The 22510-nt window shown below is 37.7% G+C and overlaps 4 protein-coding genes across 4 annotated transcripts; all 4 read right to left on the minus strand.

Moving 5' to 3' along the window:
- Positions 1-46: 46 nt before the first annotated feature.
- On the minus strand, positions 47-3970 carry LOC120252722 (the record flags this gene model as incomplete). Its single annotated transcript, XM_039260845.1, has 9 exons — positions 3947-3970; positions 3487-3859; positions 3150-3429; positions 2848-3030; positions 2032-2733; positions 1744-1979; positions 680-1129; positions 265-338; positions 47-76 (listed from the first exon to the last, which is right to left on the minus strand). Coding segments are annotated over exons 1-9 (2352 nt in total), but the record flags the coding sequence as incomplete, so codon positions are not given.
- A 347-nt stretch (positions 3971-4317) lies between these two features.
- On the minus strand, positions 4318-7251 carry LOC120252682 (receptor-like protein EIX1). Its single transcript, XM_039260799.1, has one exon. The coding sequence runs from the start codon at positions 7249-7251 to the stop codon at positions 4318-4320; it is 2934 nt and encodes a 977-aa protein (XP_039116733.1).
- A 1102-nt stretch (positions 7252-8353) lies between these two features.
- On the minus strand, positions 8354-11360 carry LOC120252683 (receptor-like protein EIX1). Its single transcript, XM_039260800.1, has 2 exons — positions 9992-11360; positions 8354-9705 (listed from the first exon to the last, which is right to left on the minus strand). The coding sequence occupies exons 1-2, from the start codon at positions 11358-11360 to the stop codon at positions 8354-8356; spliced, it is 2721 nt and encodes a 906-aa protein (XP_039116734.1).
- Positions 11361-18977: 7617 nt separating this feature from the next.
- Positions 18978-22269, minus strand: LOC120252684 (receptor-like protein EIX1). The gene is made up of 4 exons (XM_039260802.1): positions 22033-22269; positions 21619-21874; positions 20106-21506; positions 18978-20062 (listed from the first exon to the last, which is right to left on the minus strand). Exons 1-4 carry the CDS (start codon positions 22267-22269, stop codon positions 18978-18980), a joined length of 2979 nt encoding a protein of 992 aa, XP_039116736.1.
- Positions 22270-22510: the final 241 nt, after the last annotated feature.

Below are 22510 nucleotides of genomic sequence, written 5' to 3' on the forward strand. Positions count from 1 at the left end.
GTTTATTAGAAAGTTTAAGCAGTTACATGCCAAGGTGACAACAAACAGCGCCAACAACGACACATGTCACCAAAGTCTGAAACGACCACATAACCAAAACAGAAACAAGCGAAAAACGAACAACAAAGTCCACTAGAAGTGGAGCAGCCAGATACAAAAGAAAACAAAAACACCTAGGGGAAATGGAGAGCTCTCTAGGAGGCATCAGGAACATCGCGAATCTAGCCCGTACTAAGCTCGATCTTCCTGGGTGGCACGGCTCACCCTTCCTGGGTCAGAAAACTCCAGGCTTCTCTTGACAGCATGTGCAGACTCGTCCAATTTTTGTCTTTTGTGATCTGGAGTTGTAGACACCCAAAGCAGAAACGTATGAGAAATTTTAGAAATTAAAGATAAATAGAAACAAAAGCATTCATAAAAAATTCTCCTGTTTCTTTCAAGCCAGACATTCCAGATTAGAGCTTTAGAGAAAGTATCCCAAGAAACCTTTGCCTCTTTTCTAATGTTTTTTCTCCAGGGGCCCCAAAGGTAGTAAGAGACGAAGGTAGATGATTGAGAGCACGAGTACGGCGGAAGTGTTCCCAAATATAAGAAACAAAGGGGCAACTAATGAACAGATGATTAGCCGATTCAATATCATTGAGACAAAGGATGCAGGTTGCTGTTGGGAGTTTGTTACATCTTCTTTTAGCTAGATTTTCCAGGGTAAGGATCTTGTTGTCCCAGGCGAGCCAGGTGAAAGCCTTCACCTTTCTGGGGCAAAAACCCTTCCAGATGAGCTGGCTCGAGAGGCAATGCGAACCACCATCAATCAAGAAGGTATAGAAAGATTTAACTGAGAAACGTCCATTAGCAGAGCGATTCCAAATTTTAAGGTCTTTGGAATTACCATTAAGATTTTGAAGAATATCCTCAATGGATGGATCACACTCCTTAAGTTTGTGAATGAAAGAGGTAGCTAGAGCATTGACTGTGGCCCCGGGGTCTGGAGTTCTGGCAAAGTCTTCTGGCCACATATCCATAGGAGCCCTACCACCAACCCAGCCATCATACCAGAAGAGGGTGGAGTTACCGTTATTGATTTTGTGAGAAATACATTTTCTGAACGCCGGTAGACAACTAAAGATCCCTTCCCAGAAAAAAGGACTTAAACTTAGAGAGTGAGTTGAACATATTCCAGGAAAGAGGTACACTAGTAGTAGTTAAATTTTATCACTGGAGCACCACACCAAATAGACTCAGTAATAATCTTCCACCACCATTTTCCCAGGAGGGCAAGATTGAAAACCTCCAAGTTAAGAACACCCCAACCACCCAAATCGCGTGGTCTACAAATACGCTTCCAATTTACTAGTCTGCAACCCACCTTATCGATATCCGGACCCTTCCAAAGAAAATCTCTACGAATGCGATCTATAGCTTTAGTTACCCAAACTGGTAGCTTATAGATAGACATCTAGTAGGTAGGAATGGAGGTGAGCACAGAATTCACCAACGTAAGCCTACCCCAAAGGGAGAGCCACCTAGATTTCCAAGAAAACAATCTGGCTCGAATTTTAGAAATGAGAGTTTCCCAGTCCTAACGATTAGGACGTCTACCAGAGATCGGAATGCTAAGATAAGTCAGAGGGAGGGTGCTAGTGGAGCAATTTAAGGTGCTCTCAAGCAATCTGTCCGGAAGGAGACCGGGTTTAGTAGAGTAGAGATTAGTTTTGTTGTAATTGATGGTCAATCCAGAGATACCTTCGAAGAGATAAAAAATGAGTTTTATAATTCGAAGGTCTTCTGCCCCTCCAGCTATTAAGATAATTAGATCATCTGCGTATTGAAGATGACAGATCTTCCCCTGACTGCCAAGGGGGACCCCATAAAGGATTCCAGAATCTAAGGCGTTGGAGAACAGTGAACTTAAAACATCAACAACAAGAATGAACATGAGAGGGGAGAGGGGGTCTCCTTGCCTGAGGCCTCTTTTGTGTCTGACAAATCCATTCACAGCCATTTACAAGAATATAGGATTTAGAAATGAACAGCAATCTTTCAATCCAACCAATCCAACGCTCCCCAAAACCACGAGCTATCAAAAGGTCAAGAAGGAAATCCCAGTTAACCATATCAAAGGCTTTGGCGAAATCAACCTTTATAATATTGCCCATGGTTCTGCGCTTTTGGAGGCTAGAGATCGTCTCCTCCGCCGCCACAATATTATCAAGAATACATCTACCCGTAATAAAAGCAGACTGATGAGTCTCAATAAGAGATTCGATGACTTTGCCAAGTCTGGAGGCAAGCACTTTCGAGGTGATTTTGAGAGAAGAATTGATAAGGCTGATGGGACAAAAATCGGACACAAATTCAGGTGAATTAGTCTTGGGAACAAGGACGATGTTTGCCCAATTGATTCGCTCCAGATTAGCTGAACCAAAGTAGAAATCTTGACAAAGAGTTATCAAGTCATCTTTAACGGTAGACCAGAATTTCTGAAAGAAAAACATAGGAAAACCATCAGGGCCTGACGCTTTATCAGCACCGAGATCAAAAGTAGCTTTTTTAATTTCCTCTTGGTCGAACGGGGCTTCTAAGGCTAAGAGATCAATTCGAGCCTTATTTAAAAAAATTTTGTTCCAATCAAAGTGAAGACGAGAAGTGTTGTTGGAACCGAGTTGAGAGCGAAAGAAGGAAGTGAAGGCTCTTCCAATGTCTTTAGTCTCCTTAAGAATGGATTGGTTGTGACTAATATGGGAGATAAAATTATGGTTTCTTCTACCGTTAGCAACAGCATGAAAAAATTTGGTGTTGGAGTCGCCTTCCTTAAGCCAAGTGACTCTAGAGCGTTGTCTCTAGTACGTTTCCTCAAGATTAAGAGTGTTGTGCAGAGTTTGCTTTAGTTCAGAATCTCTTTGGAGTTCAGATTCTGAAAGGCAACGAGTATCCTTAATCGCATCAAGATTTTCGATTTCATGGAGGGTGTTGAGTTTCCGCAATTTAATAGAGCCAAAAGTAGTATTAGCCCAGGCCCTCAATTTAGTTCTGGTGTAAGACAATTTTTGGATAAAATGAAGGCACCACAACCTTGAGGGTTCACTTCCTCCCACCAAGTTTGAATGAGATCGCCAAAACCTTCAGACGAACACCAAGTTAATTCGAACCTGAATTGATGTTGATTAAAATTGTGATGTCCAGTGGTAAGCTTAATGGATGCATGATCCGAACCGAATCTTGGGAGACAAGACTGGTTGATTCTAGGGTGGCAGTTCAACCAGTCTTGGTTCACAAGGAAACGGTCAAGCCTAACACAAGTTGGGTTAGCTTGTCCATTAGTCCAAGTGAAGTGTCTACCCACAGAAGGAGGTTCCACAAGATTAAGGTCGCGCATAAGAGCTTGCGCCTGTGTGATGTCCTCTCTGTATGGGACTCCTTGGTTTTTATCTAAAGTTGAAAAGATGGCATTGAAGTCACCACAGATCACCTAAGGAATAGATTTACCCCCATTGCTAGATCGGATCTCATTCCAGAAAGATTGTTTGAGGTGTTTATCATTAGGACCATACACGGAAGTACATAGCCAGTTCTCGTCATCAAGTGAGTTATGAAACTCAACCGTTAAGCAGAATTTACCGGAGTGAATCAGTTTCCCCTTGAGAGTGGAACTGTTCCAACCAATTATCATCCCACCAGAGGAACCATGGGAAGGAGACCAACAGTAATCGTCAAAGTGATTACCTCCTACAGATCGCCAGATCGCAGGAGTAACTGAGTCAAGTTTAGATTCCTGAATACAGCATACTAGAGCGCGATGAAGAAGAAGCGAGTCTTTAACAAGAAATCTTTTAGAAGGTCTACCTAGACCCCTAACATTCTAAGAAATAAAGTAGATAAACCTTGGATTTATTAGAAAAGCCAGGTGGAAACAAACAGAAACAATGAAAAAAAAACAAATACAAACAGACACAACAACAGGCTGTCTCATTATTAAATATGGCAAGAAACTGGTTGAACTTTGAGGATTTTTAAATTTTTAAATTTTATTTTTAATACTATCCTTCTTTTTATATTTTCTTGTTACCAGAAGAACAGTTTGACTCTTTTGCAATTAAAGCTTTGATTCTCACAAAGTAGAAACATATATACAGACTGGATTGGTGACATGAAGGGATGGAACTTGATCTGAATGTGTTATGACTTAACTGTGTATTAAGGAGGGAAAAAAGAAATATAAAAAAACATGTATTACAGTAGCTACTCATAAATTGGAAATTTTGATGAAATCGACAGAATTAATATAGAAAATTACATATGTAACCATGATGAAAACTCTTAATTGTTTGGCATGAACTTCTTCTTCATCCTTCTGAACCTCACAACAACGAAAACGTAGATTTTGTCGTAAGTATTGTCTGCAGAACGGAAGTAGGCATGTCTCCATTTCTTCTTCAGTGCCAAGACAACCCAAACAACAGAGGACCCAACTGCAAATCCTGACAAGGATCCAATGTACAGCCACAAGATATCATCGTCATCTTCATCTTCATCCATTTGAGGTTCATCATCATTTGGCCCTTTCTTGCTTGTTCCACCATCTTTAGTGCAATTGTCACTTAGAGGGAACCCACAAAGATGATTTCCAGTATAAATGGAGGGGTCTCTGAATGTGTTAAACTGGTTGCCTGAAGGTATCCTTCCTGACAAGATGTTATGAGATACATTGAAAAGTCTCAAGAAGGTCAAGTTCGATAAAGTTGACGGTATGTTCCCTGAGAGCTTGTTTCTTGATAAGTCTAGTGATTGCAGTTGCTGCATTCTACCCAATTTATCTGGAATCTCACCTTCTAAAGTATTTCCAGAGAGGTTTAAACTTTGTAAACCATACAAATTTGCTAGCTCTTCAGGGATGGCTCCTGACAAGTTATTGATTGAGATATCAATGTATTTTACATATGAAAGAGTACTACTGCTATACTGATCTTCTCTTTGATTGAGGTCCAACAACATGCTTTGTGCATCTCCCATGAAAACCGGAAGCCAATATGTTTTTTCTGGAGTCATTTGCATGGCCGTCAAGTTGCCTAAACTTTTCGGAATGGGACCTGAGAAATTGTTGTTTGATAAATCCAAGATTTGGAGATTTTTGAGTTGAGATATTTCTTGAGGGATGTGATCAGTAAAAGCATTTGATTTTAAGATGAGAAAATTTAAACTTGATAAGTTTTCTCCAACCCAATTCGGTATTCTTCCACTGAAATTATTGTGGCTGAGATCAAGAAGGGGCAAGTTACTGCAATTCTTGAGAGAAACAGGGAACTCACCTGACAGTTTATTGCGACTCAATTTCAGTGACTGTAGATGAGGAATATAACATATTGAATTTGGTATACTTCCAGATATATTGTTGCCTGCCAAATTCATATCAGTTAGTCTAACTGAATTGAACCAGCAATCAGGGAGCTCACCAGACAAATGGTTTTCAGAGATGTCCAGAATCATGAGTCCGCTTATTTGACAAAATGAGCTTGGAAGAGTGCTGTTTAATTTGTTCATGGAGAGCAAGATTTGTAAGTAAAATTGATGTGAATCATCTACAATATTGCGAGGAATAGATCCTGAAAATGAGTTATTGGAAAGATTTATATATGTGATCTTTGAACTAGGGATTGTCGGCAGAGGACCATAAAACCGGTTTGAAGAGAGGTCAATGCATTCCATGCTAATGAAATCTAAGGATTTGGGTATTATCCCCTGAATCTGGTTGTTGGAGAGGTCTAAATAAACAAAGTTGCGAGAAGTCAAATTCCAGAACCAATCAGGCATGGTGTCTGCAATTCCAGCCTGAGACATGTCCAGTACATGCAATTTGTGCTGTGTTTGAAGCCATGCAGGGAATTCCGGACCAACTGAACAAGAGCTGATTTTTAATTCTTTGAGAAGGAAAGGAGGAACCCAGTTAGAATTCACATTGAAAACCAGTGAATTACTGGACATATCGAGTGTTTCTAATTTCTCAAGTTGAGCAAAGTGTGCTTCAGATATTACACCAGTCAGCTGATTATTAGCAAGATTTACATACTCCAGCTGTGTAAGCTTTGCTAGAGATGAAGAAAGAGAGCCAGAGATTGAGTTGTCAGATAGATCAAGAACCTTAAAATTCTTGATGTTCCAAATCCAACCAGCTATATCTCCTTTGAGATTCACAGAGGCTAAGTGCAAATGAGTAAGACTATCCATAAGACAACCAGAAAAAGCATCACCAAGTTCAGCAAATGTCTTGTTGATATACAAGCCTGAAAGGTCTAGAGTTTGCAAGCTGCAAAGACTGCCTATGCTTTCAGGTATGCTTATCTTATATGTTTGCTTACTTCCCTCTGCTGGTATGACGATTACCCTGAAAGAACGGTCTTCAGGAGGAGCAGACAGGGTGTCAGGTTCAGGTCTATTGTGACCAAGGTTTAGATAATGAAGGTTCTTGAGGTTGAACATCCATGAAATCCCAGAGAAATTGATAAAGTTGTAAGAGAGATCAAGAACAGTAAGAGATGAAAAGTTGAGCTGGGAAAAAGAAACAGGAATGCTTTGAAACCCACAATCAGTCAAGTGTATCTCCTTTATGGAAGGAAGCTTGTTAAGAGCTAGAAACAAAGTGGTTGATGAGTTGCTGATGGCACTATAACTCATATCAAAATGTTGCAATGAAGTGAGATGAGAAAGCCATTGATGAGCAGGATCATCAGCATGAACTCCAAAATTGTAGGAGAGGTCAAGAGTGTGCAAACTGGAGAGATTTCCAAAACTAGCAGGAATTTGTCCAGCAAAAAAACAACCAGAGAGATTGAGGTATCTCAATTCTTTAAACTGGCTGATGAATGATGGCATAGGTTCTCCAATGAAGTTGTGACTCAAGTCAAGGTGTTTCAAGTGTTGAAGATGAATCAAAGAGGCAGATATTTCACCTTCCAGATAGGGCTGGCCTGATATCCGCCACCCAAGCTCAAGTGTGTTAATGTTGCCAGTTTGGTTGTCACAGTGGACTCCTTCCCATGAGCAGCAGTCTTGTCCTACCCAAGAAGAGAGCGTATTGTTTGGATCTTTGATGTGCTTCTTGAAGTCAAGAAGGGCCATTCTCTCGCTCTCTATGCAATTAGCAGCATGTTCAGCAATGGGCACAAGAGCTGCTGCACTGCATAGAGTAGTTAGCTCATGAGAACAGTGAAAAGCAAGTAGCAGCAATGGCAAAAGATATAATAGTAAAGAAGGCATTGCTAGCTAGCTAGCTTGAGAAACACTTGTTGAAGATGGATTGAGGGACTGGTTCCTAGCTTACGTAAATATATAAGTCTAGTTCATTGAATTTTATCTTCAAAAGTGAATGATCTTCGACAAGTACTACGTTGGATTTTTGATTCATTAAATGAAGTGGGTGATGTACACTGAAAAACAGAGTCCATGCAACTACCTGGCTGATCAAGATGAATTTGACTTGAATTCTGCCCTCAAAGTCTGAAGTCTAAAATAATAAGCTAGTCTTATAGTTTCTGCTAAAATGTTAAAATTAAATATGGCAAAGGAAGACTAGCTTTTGTTTGCGCTTGGTCTGTTACTTTCAGTCAATAAAAGTCATGGTTTATCCATACTGCCTCTCTGGAGATGGCATAGATATGAATTTTTCGTATGAGAAGACTTTGTTTTTTCTTTTTTTTTTTGGTCAAATTCATCTGAGAAGACTTGAGGAACAACAATACAGGTTCATGACAGCAATAGACACCAACTCACAATTATTTTTTGATGGCATGGGCTAAATCTCTTTGATCTTCATCACTGTTAAGAAGAATGGCTGTGCAAGTGCAAGTGAGAATGAGAATTAATCTATCAACCTTTCTCAATTTGGTTTGCTAATTACATCATTGGTGACATCTATGCACCTCCTTGATGGTTGGATTATAATGACAAGCTTAGTAAGATCATTATACCTGAATTGACAGTCAATTTTATCAGCTTGCAAACTATAGACCTGTCTGTCATTAAATATTAGCAAGAAAATGGTTGAGCTTTGAGGGTTTTATTATTATTATTATTATCCTTCTTTATATATATATATATTTTCTGGTTACCTGAAGAACAGTCTAACTCTTTTATGTTAAGACTTTGATTCTCACAAAGGAGTTACGTATATACAGGCTGGATTGGTGACATGAAGAGCTGGAATTTGATCTGAATGTGTTATGGCTTAACTGTGTATTAAGGAGGGAAAAAAGAAATATAGAAAAACATGTATTACAGTAGCTACTCATAAATCTGAAATTTTGATGAAATTGACACAATTAATATAGAAAATTGCATATTGTAACCATGATGAAAACTCTTAATTGTTTGGCATGAACTTCTTCTTCATCCTTCTGAACCTCACAACAACAAAAACGCAGATTTTGTCGTAAGTATTGTCTGCAGAACGGAAGTAGGCATGTCTCCATTTCTTCTTCAGTGCCAAGATAATCCAAACAACAGAGGACCCAACTGCAAATCCTGACATGGATCCAATGTACAGCCACATGATATCATCATCATCTTCATCTATTTGAGGTTCATCATCTTTTGGCCCTTCCTTGCTTGTTCCACCATCTTTAGTGCAATTGTCACTCAGAGGGAACCCACAAAGATGGTTTCCAGTGTAAATGGAAGGATCTGCAAATGTGTTGAACTGGTTGCCTAATGGTATTCTTCCAGACAAATTGTTGTGAGATACATTGAAGAGGCCCAAGAAAGTCAAGTTTGCTAAAGTTGAAGGTATGCTCCCTGACAGCTTGTTCCTTGACAAGTCTAGTGATTGCAATTGTTTCATTCTACCCAATTTGTCTGGAATCTTACCTTGCAAAGTATTTCCAGAAAGGTTTAAACTTTGAAGACCATCCAAACTTGCTAGCTCTTCGGGGATGCTTCCTGACAACTCATTATTGGAAAAGTCGATGTATTTTATATATCCAATGCGATATTCACCATATTCATCTTCTCTTCCACTGAGGCTCAAGAACATGGTTTCATTGTGTTGGAGAAAATTGGAAAACTCTTGAGTAGTCTTTGGAAGCATTTGCATGGAAGTCAAGTTGCTCAAACTCTTTGGAATAGGACCTGAGAGATCATTGCTTGACAAGTCGAGCACTTGCAAGTATTCAAGTTGAGAAATTTCCTGAGGGATGTTATTAACAAATGCATTCTGCTTTAAGATGAGAACAGTTAACATTGATAGGCGTTCTCCTATCCATGTTGGTATGCTTCCAGTGAAATTATTGTAGCTGAGATCAAGAGCGAGCAATTGACTGCAGTTCCTTAGGGAATTAGGGAGTTCACCAGACAATTTATTGTGGTTCAACAGCAGTGAGTTTAGATAATGAAGATGACCTATTGAATCTGGTATAGCTCCGGATATATTGTTGTATGCCAAATTTATATATAATACAATAGATGATTCTAACCAACAATGAGGGAGCTCACCTGATAAATGGTTTTTAGAGATATCAATGCCTTCAATTTTTTCCATCATTTGGCACAACCAATCAGGAACACTGCCATTTAATTTGTTCATTGAAATTGAGATGTGAAGATTAGAAGAAAATGTATCATTTAGCATAATTCGAGGGATAGGACCTGAAAAGGAGTTATAAGACAAATCTATGTAATTGACCATTGGGCTATGCATGTGGAGATCTGGTAAAGGACCTGAAAACAAATTAGAAGAAAGATCAAGTTTTTCAATCTGAGTGAAAGTCATGATTTTGGGTATCATCCCCTTAATGTGATTATTTGAGAGGTCCAAAATGGCAAGATTGTGACTAGTTAAGTTCCAAACCCACTCAGGCAAGGTATCATTGATTCCACTAGAAGACATATTAAGTGTACTCAAGTTGTGCTGTGTTTGAAGCCATGCTGGGAATTCCGGACCAACTGAGCAAGAGCTAATACTTAATTCTTTGAGAAGGAAAGGAGGAACCCAGTTAGAACTCACATTGAAAATCTAATGAATTTTGAGAAATATCAAGTGTTTCTAATTTCTCAAGTTGATTAAAGTGTGCTTCAGATATAACACCACTCAGCTGATTATGAGCAAGGTTCATATAATCTAGCTGTGCAAGATTTCCAATCTCCTCTGGTAATGTTCCTGTAAGTTGATTATAACATAGCTGTAATTCCTCCAAAAAAGTGAGCCTTGACAGGGATGAAGGAACAGAGCCGGAGAGCGAGTTATGTGAGAGATCGAGAACCTTGAGATTCTTGATGTCTCCAATCCAGTCTAGTATATCTCCTTTAAGAAATGTACCTGTTAAGTATAAATGAGTGAGACTATGCTTAAGACAGTCGGAGAAAACACCGCCAAGTTCAACAAGTGTCTTGCTGATATTGAACCAAGACAGGTCTAAAGTTTGCAAGCTGCAAAGACTGCCTAAGATTTCAGGTATGCTTATCTCAATGGGTTGGATCTTATTAATATATGCTCTGGAAGAAGGGAAAATGGTGGGGAGGGGAGCAAAGGAACAGAGGTCTAGATATTGAAGGCTCTTGATGTTGAACACCCAGGAAATACCTGAGAAATTGATATTGTTGTAAGAGAGATCAAGAATGGATAGAGATGAGAAGTTGAGATGAGGAAAGGAAAGAGGAAGCTTTTCTAAATTACATCTGGACAAGTGCAGCTCACTTATGGAAGGAAGCTTGTTGAGAGCTAGGAACAAGCCAATAGATGAGTTGCCAATGTTGTTTTGAGTCAAATCCAAGTGTTGCAATGAAGTGAGATGAGACAGCCATTCATGGTCTGCATGCTCATCATAAATCACAAGAGTATTGTATGAGAGGTCCAGAGTCTGCAAGCTTGATAAGTTTCCAAAATCAGCAGGAATGGATCCCTGAAAGCCAACTCCGGAGAGGTTGAGGTGCTTCAACTCCTTGAACTGGCTGATGAATGATGGAAAGCTTGTTCCACTGAAGTCATTCCAACTCAAGTCAAGGTAGTTCAAGTGTTGAAGTTGAAGCAAAGATGGAAAGATCTCACCTGTCATCTGCAAGTAATACTTGTCTGAAGAAAATATTGGATCCGGACCATTGAGCTCCAGTCCAACAATATTGCCAGTGAGGTTGTCACAATACACTCCTTCCCATGAGCAGCAATCTTGTCCCACCCAAGAAGATAGGTGGTTGTTTGGATCAGTGATGTTCTTCTTGAAGTCAAGAAGGGCCATTCTTTCACTCTCTATGCAATTAGCAGGATGTTCAGCAATGGGAACAAGAGTTGCTGCATTGCAGAGATTAAGTTCATCACTGCATTGCAAAGCAAGTAGCAGTAGTAGCAGTTGTAGCAGATATAATAGAAAAGCAGACATTGCTAGATAGTTTGAGCTAGAAACACTTGTTGGAGGTGAATGAGGAACTAGCTAGTTCCTAACTTATATATGTATAAGGTTAGATCATTCTAGGTCAATGGTGTTCTATATTGTTTTAAATGAAGTGGGTGACGTACACTGAATAACAAGAGAGGCCATGCAACTGCCAGCCCGCTCAGCATGAATTTGGCTTGAACTTTGCCCTCATGATCTGAATAATAAACAGTCTTAGAGTTTGCGCTTGAATGTTAAGATTCAAATTTGGTGATTAATGACTGGCCTCCATCCCCCAAGTCCTTATTAGATCACTTGTTTTTAGAGAGAATGCATGTCATCCCTTGCCCTGATTCTCATTTAGGATTATACATTAAAGATATGCTAAATAGTTCGACATCAAATAAGGTAAGAGGAAAATCATGCATCTTGTTTTCCACCTGTTACCAGTCCCTTTTTCGATGTGCTAATTGTCTCATTATTGGAAAGAAGGCATTTTAGAGAGAATTTTTTGTGATAGTTCTGCAATTTTATCTTCAAACGTGAATGATCTTCGACAAATACTTCATTGGATTTTTGTTTCATTAAATGAAGTGGGTGATGTACACTGGAAAACAGAGACCACGCAACTACCTGACTGATCAAGATGGATTGACTTGAATTTTGCCCTCAAATTCTGAATAATAAACTGATCTTAAAGTTTTGGCTCAAATGCTTGAAATTCAAATTTGGTGATGGAAGATTAGCCTCCGGAGATGACATGGATACAAATTTTTCATTTGAGAAGACTTTTTTTTTTTGGGTTGTTGTCAAATTCATTTCAGAAGACTAGGGGAACAATAATACAGGTTCATGACAGCAATAGACTCCAACTCACTATTCATAATTTTCTGATGGCATGTGCTAAATCTCTTTGATCTATATCACTGTCAAGAAGAATGGCTGTGCAAGTGCAAGTAAGAATGAGAATTAATCTATTAACCTTTCTCAATTTGGTTTGCTAATTACATCATCGGTGACATCTATGCACCTCCTTGATGGTTGAATTGGCCAAAGTACAGAATACAAAGAACGTTTGTTGTGATCTTAACCACATGTCTGTAAAATTTCTCTATAATTGGATGTATGTGTTGGATGATATTCATGATTTGGTAAAAGCAGGTTGAAGTTTAAATGTACAAAAATTTGGTGAATTTCATGTTGATGCTATAATTTGAGATGGGCTAAGAATATTATGGAACTTGATCACATTGTAGGTTGGTGAGTCTAAATTTTATTTGAAGAGGAATTATGATGTTTGACAAGTTAAATATTGCTATATTCTGAGAGGTTATGTGTGCATGTTCCCTGCCTCTTTGCTTGTTTTGTTGGGTAGTATTTGGTACTTTGAGTGGCAAGATAATGATTGAAATTTTTGAGGAGCAAAATTCTGTAATTGATACTTTCTTTGGTTTTCTTGAAAACTAAAAAGAGGCTCTGAATGATATATATGACATCTTCATGTGTTCACTTGTATTGATTTTAGTGAATTAATGGTCAATTTAGAGAATCATTATGTACTTGGAAGGTGAATTAAGCTCCATTGATGTAATGCTACAATCAAAAACATGTAAAAGATCATACCATAGTGTTTGGGAAGATTTAAGCAATTTTGATGATTAGACTCTAAATATTTGATTGAGGATAATTCAAGAAAGTTTAAGCTTGGTAGATACTTGTGGCTCTTGGTTGGTTTTAATCGCTTATGTAATCAATGAGAAAAATTTTTATAGTGTTCAAATATTGTTTTTGGACTGAGTATAAGTATAATTTTGATGTTATGATGTTTGATGGGTGTAAGTTTGATCTATGAGAATCATGTCAAGCGATTTTAGTAGGCAACATGGTTTCCAGTGGATGAGAAAGAAATTAATGGCATTTTAATATTTTCTAAACTTGTTTGATTTAGCCATCATATCCAGGAATTAGGAATTTTAATCGAGGTTTGATAGTTTTCGATGATGGCAATGAATTTGCGGTTTTAATTTCTTTTGAAGTCAAATGACAACAAACACATGATAATATATGCTCAGATTGATGTTTAATAGAGGATGCCAAGGACATTGAATTCTATTTTATGTTTGATATTAGTTTGAGACAAACCTAAGGTTGGTTTATTGTTTACTTGTTGTGACCATCATCCTTAGAAGTATCATCAATCAAGTTTTGTTAAATCCATTGGTCTTGAATCTTATCAGCTAATCTGATGACACACAAACCTTTATATGGTCTGAATCATACTGGAAGTCTACTTTGATTGATCAGATTTGAGTTTAGAGGACTAAACTCTTTTAAAGGAGGGAGATTGTGAGCCCCCAATTTCTTTAAATTAGATCCTCAGCCGTCAATGCAAGCTTTTTCAATCGAGAACCATTGATTTATAAGATTTTTAAAACCCTTGCTCTTATCCTTACAGTTACCAAATATCACGATCTGATTGCAGCTCCACCGCCACGACCTCTTAAAAACCCTAGCCCCTTTTCCTTTATTTCATGGTAGTGCCGTGCAAAGAGGGACAAGTCGATCTTCTTCTCGAGTTGTTTTGCTTTCTTTCAAGGTAGGATCTTTTTAGCTTTTGTGCACTATTATCGATGCCGGTTGGCTCTCAGATTTCTTTCTTTCTCGAAACCCTAAAATTTGTTCCTATTTGTGATTCACCTTTAAACTTTAGATTTAGACCCTGAGTTTCTAGGGTTTGTTCCCCGACTTTGTGGTTTGAAGGGTTTTGTTTCTCTTTTGATGTGTGCACTTAGGATCTTGATCATGATGTTTTTATGGATTAAATCACATCTCAAGGATGAGATCTTGCATGATATGTTTGATGTAATATGAAGTATAGTTGATTGAGATACAATCTTTTTACGCCACGTGAAAGGGAATTGCTAGTTGTTTTTAGTCTGATAGGGTTTCAGTTTCGTTTTTGACTATAGCAGAAATTCCTCCGATTTTAGGGATATTAGAGGAAGAATTTGAAGGAGAATAAAAATATAAAAGTTGTAGATTTTGATGTTACCTAAATATCGCAAAATTTCAGGATTTTATGCATCTATAGTCCATGTGAGATATAGCCTTTATTAATATAATTGTCTCGGATGATATTTCTGGCAGAACTTGAAGAATCTGCGACCACTCTGATGATCAGGAGATTGAATTAGATAAGGTGAAAAATAAGAAAGTCGTTCAATTTTGAGTTTTCTGATTGTCAGTAAAGTTTCATTACTTTTGGAGTTTTAGGTTGAGAGATATGCATATTTTAAAAGTATATGCCTGAATTATAAGTTTACAGAAATACTTGGAGATTCAATTGAATGTTACAGTGAGTAGATACTCTAAATTATGTGAATTTCAGCTATGATCATAGTGTTAGGTATCATTATTCCTAGAATTTTGAAATTAGTGATTTGGAAAAGTGTGGTGAAGTTATGAGGGTTTTTAGTACTCATTGATCATGATTGGAATTATTGATATGGCTTTTAGAGTGGGTAATGGCTATTGTATCCCCCAAACTAATCAATATTTGGGAGTGTAGAATAATAGCTTGAACTATGCATTTGTACACTTTTGAAAATCTTTTACCATTGTTTGTTAGCCCGATTTTTGTTATTGAAAACCAATAGGATCTCTTCCCAAATATAGGACTACTGCAAAGAGGGTAAGGTTTGAGAGTATTTTTATGCGTTAATCGTGTAGAGTATCCTCACATATAAATCCTATTATAGCGATATACTTGAAAAATTCAAGTTTTGTGAACTTTTGGAATTTTTAAAGAAAATTAATGATTATTTTGACATATATACTTTGAATTAGTTATTTATTATTATTTTTGAAATTACTTAAATTATTTGAAATTTTGAGTTAATGATGATATTTTATATTTTGGATTAGTAATTATCTAAAAGGTTTAAATATTTATTTTTAAATTCGGATTATTTAATTTCTAAAGTTTTTATATAGTTTATCTAAATATGTATTATTCCAATTATGAATTTCGGATATGCCTTAGTTAATTTCGATTAATAATTATTATTATTATTATTATTTTAAATCTATTCTGTTCATGTTTTGGATTCAAGTAAGCGTTTATTTCTGCTATGATAAAATGAGATCATATTCTGTAAATTCTATGCTTTGCTTATTTTTGAATTTTTGTTGGTTCATCGCTGTGAATGCAGTGATTTTGACATGAAACTAGTCCCCAAATAACTTTGCTACAACCCCATCACTCTGGGGGTTAAACAGCGACCGTGTCGACACGTGATTTTGCTCTGGGAAACTATAGTTTCCACCGCTCTCCGGCGCGAAGCACAACGATCTCGAGTAATTTTCGGCTCGGGGTCACTCGAGGGTAAAAATATGACTGTTAAATTTTCGTCTTTGGTCAATGAGGTAAAACATATCGAATTTTGTGATTTTGTTTCTGGGATCAGTTAGCCGGGACCTATATCGTCATTTTGACATCTTTTGTTTACTTGAAATAGATTACGGTTTCGATTTTTCTCATTTTTCGATAAAATTGTAGATTTTTGTATAAAATGAGTCCCAATATTTTTAGTAGGTACAGTCTTTGAATCATCAAGCTCTATAAATTTTGTTGATATCAGGATCGGGTAGAGGTTAGTGGCGGAGATAGCTTAGCAAGGATCGTTGGGCCATCGCGCGTTTTATTTAAGCTTAGTACCAAGTCCCGACTTTTGTTTGTGGGTCTAGTTTTTATTTGAATAAGTTTATATTGTTTTGCAATCCATTGGGTTTTGTTGTTTTGGATCGAGATTTGGGGCCTTATGCCTACTTGGTTTCGACCTTGGGTTCTGTGGTAGTTTGTCGGTCCGGGTCCATGGGTTGGGCGTGAGAAAATGCGCTCCCGGGCAGGTGTGGACAGTGACAGCGGCCTGAGGCAGTGGCTGGGCATGAGCCTCAAATGTCAGGACAGAATCAGGCTTCGATGAATAAAGGCTCCAGGCTGAGGCAAGGCCCGGGGACTTGTCCAGTAAGCGGCGATGATGACGATCGCTGCTGACCGGTGTCGACAGGTTATGAGGCTTGACGTGGCGCTCGCTAAAAATATTGGGATCGTTTATACTGAATCATGGTTGCTCAAATGAGGAAAATCGAACCGGTATTTCGAGTAGCAATGTCAGCCGCGTATAGTTACAGCAATAAAATCAAATGTGACTCATGTGTTTACCCTGGGTGACCAGTTAATTTAACAAGAAGTCGTGTTACCTCGGGTGGAGTGATTATCGGGCGACCGGTGGGCGGGCGGTGGGGCTATAGTTTCTGGAGCGAGTGGGTGGGCGGGCTTACCCGATGAGGTGTTGGGGACTGTTTCTGTCAAATGCTACGTGCGCGATCGAACTAACAAAATCAAAGCAATCAGTACAAGATTCTGATAACATGATCAGCTTTTAAGTAATAAGTCACGTCGGATTAATGAAATCTGGTGAGCAGATAAAAATAATATTATCTTTAATCAAAATTAAACAAAACATAAAATTCATAGTTGAGAAGTAATACATTTTTAAGATAAACTATTTAAATTTTACAAATTAAATAATCAATTTAAAAATAAATATTTAAACCTTTCAAATAATTCTAATCTAAAATAAAATATCATTAACTCAAAATTTCAAATAATTTAAGAAATTCCAAAAATAATAATAAATAAATAATTCAAAATATATATATGTAAAAATGATCAGTAATTTTCTTTAAAAATTTCAAAAGTTCACAAAACTTGAATTTTCAAGTATATACATATAGTAGGATTTATATGTGGGATACTTTACTCGATTAACGCCCAAAAATATTTCTCAAACCTTACACCTTCAGGCGCCTCTATATTCGAAGGTTAATCATATTAGGGCCTTTAGAATAACAAAAATCTATGCTAATACAAATGAGTGATATATATATATATAAAGATTTTAGAAGGGTACAAATGCAAAATTTCAAACTATTATTCTACACCCCTCAAATATTGATTATTGTGAGGGTACAGACTAGCAAATTACCCACTCTAAGAGCCAAATCAATAATTCCAACATGATCAATGAGTACTAAAACCCTCAAAAATCTTCACTCACACTTTTCCAAATCACAAATTTAAAAATTCTGGAAATAATAGACACCTAACACTATGACATAGCCGAAATTCACATAATTTAGAGTATTACTCAATTTATAACATTCAATTGAATCTCTAACTATTTTCTCAGAACTTATAATTCAGGACATAAACTATTAAAAATATGCATATCTCTTTAACCTACGACTCCAAACTTAATGAAATTTTGACGACAATCGACAACTTAAAATGAACGATTTTCTTATTTTTCACCTTATCTAATTCAATCTCCCTGATCATCAAAATTGGCCATGATTTTTCAAGTTCTGCACAGAAATATCATCCGAGACAATTATACTAATGAGACTATATCTCACAAACTACAGATGCATAAAATCTGAAATTTTGCAATTATTTAGATAACATAAAAATCTACAACTTTCATATTTTTACTCTCCTTCAAATTCTTCCTCTAAGATCTCTAAAAATCGAGAGGATTTACGCTATCAGTCAAAACGAAAAATCACAAACCTCTCAAATTAAATCAACTAACAATTCCCTTTCTCATGGCGAAAGATTATACCTCAATCAACTATACTTTCACATTACATCAAATATATCATGCAAAATCTCATTCTTGAGACGTGATTAAATCCCATAGAAGCATCACGGTCAAAGATCCAAGAATATCTGCTTAGGTGCATACATCAAAAAGAGAAACAAAATTCTCTTCAAACTATCAAATCAGAACAAAACCCTAGAAACTTAAATCTAAGGATTAGCGTGAATCACAAATAAGAACAAATTTTAGGGTTTTCGAAAAAGAAATCTAGAGCTAACTGCTAGTTAACTAATCATTAATATTATGCACAAAGCCCTAGGATCCTACCTTGAAAGAAGCGAACAAACTCCTCGAAAGAAGATCGCTAGTCCCTGCGGCGGCACTCACCATGAAGGAAACAGTAAATGAGGGCTAGGTTTGTATAAGAGGTCGGGCGATGGAGAATTACTAATCGATCGCGATATTTTAGAACTGTGAGCGATAAGATCAAAGGGTTTTAGAAATCTTATAAATCAATCGGCTCGATTGAAAAGCCTCGCATCGACGTTGCGATCTAATTTAAGAGGTGGGGCTCACACCCTTATACCTGAATAGATAGTCAAGTCTTATCAGCTTGCAAATTATAGACCTGTCAGTGAGGATTGAGGGGTGCTTTTTGTTTCTATTATCGTTCTTTTCTTATTTACTGGTTGCCAGAAGAACAGTTTGACTCTTTTGCTGTTAAAATTCTGATATTCACAAAGGATATATATATATATATATATATATATATGTATATAGAGGCTGGATTGGTGACGTGAAGAAGAGCTGGAACTTCATCTGAGTGTAATTTGTCTTAACTTTATATATGGTGGAGAAAAAAGAAATGTAGAAAAACATGTATTACAGCAGCTTATTCATAAATTGGAAAATTTGATAAAATTGACACAATTGCATATTGTAACCATGATGAAAACTCTCAATTGTTTGGGATGAACTTCTCCTTCATCCTTTTGAATCTCACAACAACAAAAACGTAGATTTTGTCGTAAGTATTGTCTGCAGAACGGAAGTAGGCATGTCTCCATTTCTTCTTCAGTGCCAAGACAACCCAAACAACAGAGGACCCAACCGCAAATCCTGACAAGGATCCAATGTACAGCCACATGATGTCATCATCATCTTCATCCATTTGAGGTTCATCATCTTTTGGCCCTTCCTTGCTTGTTTCACCATCTTTAGTGCAATTGTCACTCAGAGGGAACCCACAAAGATGGTTTCCAGTGTAAATGGAAGGATCTGTGAATGTGTTGAACTGGTTGCCTGATGGTATTCTTCCAGACAAGTTATTATGAGATACATTGAAGAGGCCCAAGAAAGTCAACTTTGCTAAAGTTGAAGGTATGCTCCCTGACAGCTTGTTTCTTGACAAGTCTAGTGATTGCAGCTGCCGCATCCTGCCCAGTTTGTTTGGAATCTCACCTTCTAACATGTTTCCAGATAGGTTTAAGCTCTGCAAACCATACAAACTTGCTAGCTCTTCGGGGATGCTCCCTGACAAATTATTGATGGAGAGATCAATGTATTTTACATATGGAACAAACTCAGTATTATAATCATCTTCTCTTTGGTTGAAACTCAATGAAATGGTTTGTCCAACTCCATAGATTAATGGCAAAAAGTGAGTGTTCTCTGGAGTTGTTTGCATAGTAGTGATGTTCCCCAGACCTTTTGGGACAGGACCTGAGAGATTATTGTTTGACAAATCTATGATTTGTAGATATTCAAGTTGAGAAATTTCTTCTGGGATGTGATCAGTAAAAGTGTTTGATTTTAAGATGAGAACACTTAAACTTGATAAGTTTTGTCCAACCCAATTTGGTATTCTTCCAGTGAAGTTGTTGTAACTGAGATCCAGGCCGGCCAATCGACTGCAATCCTTCATTGAAACAGGGAACTCACCAAGCATTGCATTGTGGCTCAATGCTAGTGTCCGTAGATCAGGAAGACGACATATCGAAGAAGGAATGGATCCAGATATGTTGTTATTTGCCAAATTCATATCTGATATTTTTAGACATATTTGACCAGCAATCAGGGAGTTCACCAGAGATTTGGTTCTTAGACACATTAATAACCATCAGTCCCCTCATTTGACAAAATGAACTAGGAATACTGCCACTTAATTTGTTCATGGAGAGAGACAGTAAAAAGACCTGGTTTAACTCATCAATGATGTTTGGAGGGATAAAACCTGAAAAGGAGTTATTTGAAAGATCTATGTGCACCAACCTAGAACCGGCAAATACCGGCAGAGGGCCATAAAACTGGTTTGAAGAGAGGTCAATGCGATACATGTTGGTGAAATTCAAGGACTTGGGTATAATCCCTTCAATCTGGTTGTGAGAGAGGTCTAGAATGGCAAGGTTGTGAGAAGTCAAGTTCCCCAACCAGTCAGGTATGGTGTCTGAAATCCCTGCATGTGACATAGCAAGTGTATTCATCTTGTGTTGCCTTTGAAGCCATGTTGGGAATTCTAGACCCACTGAACAATTGCTGATGCTTAATCCTTGGAGTAGAAAAGGAGGAACCCAATCAGAACTCACATTGAAAACCAATGAATTAAGGGATAGATCAAGCATGTCTAATTTCTCAAGCTGAGCAAAGTGGCTTTCAGATATATCACCATGCAGCTGATTATCAGAAAGATCCAAATATACCAGCTCTGCAAGTTTTCCAATCTCCTCTGGTAGTGTTCCATTTAGTTCATTAGAAGAAATTAGTAATTTCTCCAAAGAAGAAAGTCTTGCCAGGGATGAAGGCAGAGAGCCAGAGAGTATGTTGTTTGAGAGATCAAGAAGCTTGAGATTCTTGATGTCTCCAACCCAGTCTGGTATTTCTCCTTTAACATATACACCTCTTAAGTACAAATGAGTGAGACTATCCTTAAGACAGCCAGAAAACACACCTTCAAGTTCAGCCAGTCTCTTGTTGATACTCAAGTATGACAAGTCTAGAGTTTGCAATCTGCAAAGATTGCCCATGCTTTCAGGAATGCTTACTTTACTGGGCTGCCCACTATTTTCCGGTCGTATTGCTGTCCTAAAAGGATCGGGAGAAGAGAACAAGCGATCCCGATCAAGATCATTGCGACTGAGGTCTAGATATTGGAGACTTGTGAGACTGAACACCCAGGATACCTCTGAGAAATCGATATGGTTGTAAGAGAGATCAAGAAAGGAGAGAACTGAGAAGTTGAGATGAGGAATGGAATGAGGAAACTTTTCTATCTCACAATTGTCTAAGTGAATCTCATTTATGGAAGGAAGCTTGTTGAGAGCTAGGAACATGCTAATTGAAGAGTTGCCTAAGGCGGTAAAACTCATATCAAAATGTTGCAATGAAGTGAGATGAGAAAGCCATTGAAAATCATGCTCATTTTTAACAGCATTATAGTTATTACTGAGGTCTAGATATTCAAGCCTTTGGAGGTTGAATGGTGAAGAAACTTCAGAGAAAAAGATATGGGTTGTTGGAGAGATCAAGAATGGAGAGAGATGAGAAGTTGAGATGTGGAATGGAAAAGAGGAAAAGCTTTTCAATGTCACACCAAGACAAACGTATCTCATTTATGAAAGGAAGCTTGTTGAGAGCTACAAACAAGCTGGTAGACATGTTTTCCAAGCTCACAGCACTCATATCAATGAATTGCAATGAAGTGAGATTAGAAAGCCATTGAAAGTCTGTGAGTTCATAATTCAAAATAAAGTTGTTTGAGAGGTCAAGAGTTTGCAAACTGGATAGGTTTCCAAAGCTAGAAGGGATGGGTCCGTCAAAGGCAGCTCCAGAAAGATTAAGGTACTTCAACTCCTTGAACTGAGAGATGAATGATGGAATAGGTGATCCAAAAGAAGAAGTTGCCACTCAAGTCAAGGTGTTTCAAGTGTTGAAGCTGAAGCAAAGATGCAGATATCTCACCTCCTGCAGATACCACCCAAGTTCCAGGGCAATGATGTTGCTGGTTTGGTTGTCACAGTGGACACCATCCCATGAGCAGCAGTCTTGTCCTGTCCAAGAAAGAGCTTGTTGTTTGGATCTTTGATGTACTTCTTGAAATCAAGAAGAGCCATTCTCTCACTCTCTATACAATTAGCAGGATGTTCAGCAGTGGGAACCAGAGTAGCTGCATTGCAGTGATAAAGCTCATCACTGCATTGCAAAGCAAGTAGCAGTAGTAGCAGTTGCAGCAGACATGCTTGGAAGACAGACATTGCTGGATAGTATGAGAAACACTCGTTGGAGATGAATGAAGAACTAGTTCCTAGCTTATATATATATATATATATATATATAGAAGGTAAAATCATTCTAATTCAATGGTCTTCTACATTGTACTTTTTTTGCTTTAATTGAAGTGGGTGATGTACACAGAAAAGCAAGAGAGGCCACGCAACTGCCACCCCGCTCAGCATGAATTTGACTTGAAATTCGCCCTCAAGCTCTGAATGATAA

The sequence above is a fragment of the Dioscorea cayenensis genome, chromosome 22 (genome assembly GCF_009730915.1).
Source record: "Dioscorea cayenensis subsp. rotundata cultivar TDr96_F1 chromosome 22, TDr96_F1_v2_PseudoChromosome.rev07_lg8_w22 25.fasta, whole genome shotgun sequence".
NCBI lineage: Eukaryota > Viridiplantae > Streptophyta > Magnoliopsida > Dioscoreales > Dioscoreaceae > Dioscorea > Dioscorea cayenensis.

Coding starts and splice junctions, on each gene's coding strand:
- LOC120252682 (XM_039260799.1), bottom strand. CDS start 7,251: ATGCCTTCTTTACTATTATATCTTTTGCCATTGCTGCTACTTGCTTTT.
- LOC120252684 (XM_039260802.1), bottom strand. CDS start 22,269: ATGTCTGTCTTCCAAGCATGTCTGCTGCAACTGCTACTACTGCTACTT. Junction 21,875..22,032: donor CTCATGGGATGGTGTCCACT/GTGACAACCAAA, acceptor TTCATCTCTCAG/TTCAAGGAGTTGAAGTACCT. Junction 21,507..21,618: donor TCCTTTCATAAATGAGATAC/GTTTGTCTTGGT, acceptor TTTTCTCTGAAG/TTTCTTCACCATTCAACCTC.
- LOC120252683 (XM_039260800.1), bottom strand. CDS start 11,360: ATGTCTGCTTTTCTATTATATCTGCTACAACTGCTACTACTGCTACTT. Junction 9,706..9,991: donor AAATTCATTAGATTTTCAAT/GTGAGTTCTAAC, acceptor ATTTGTTTTCAG/GTCCTTTACCAGATCTCCAC.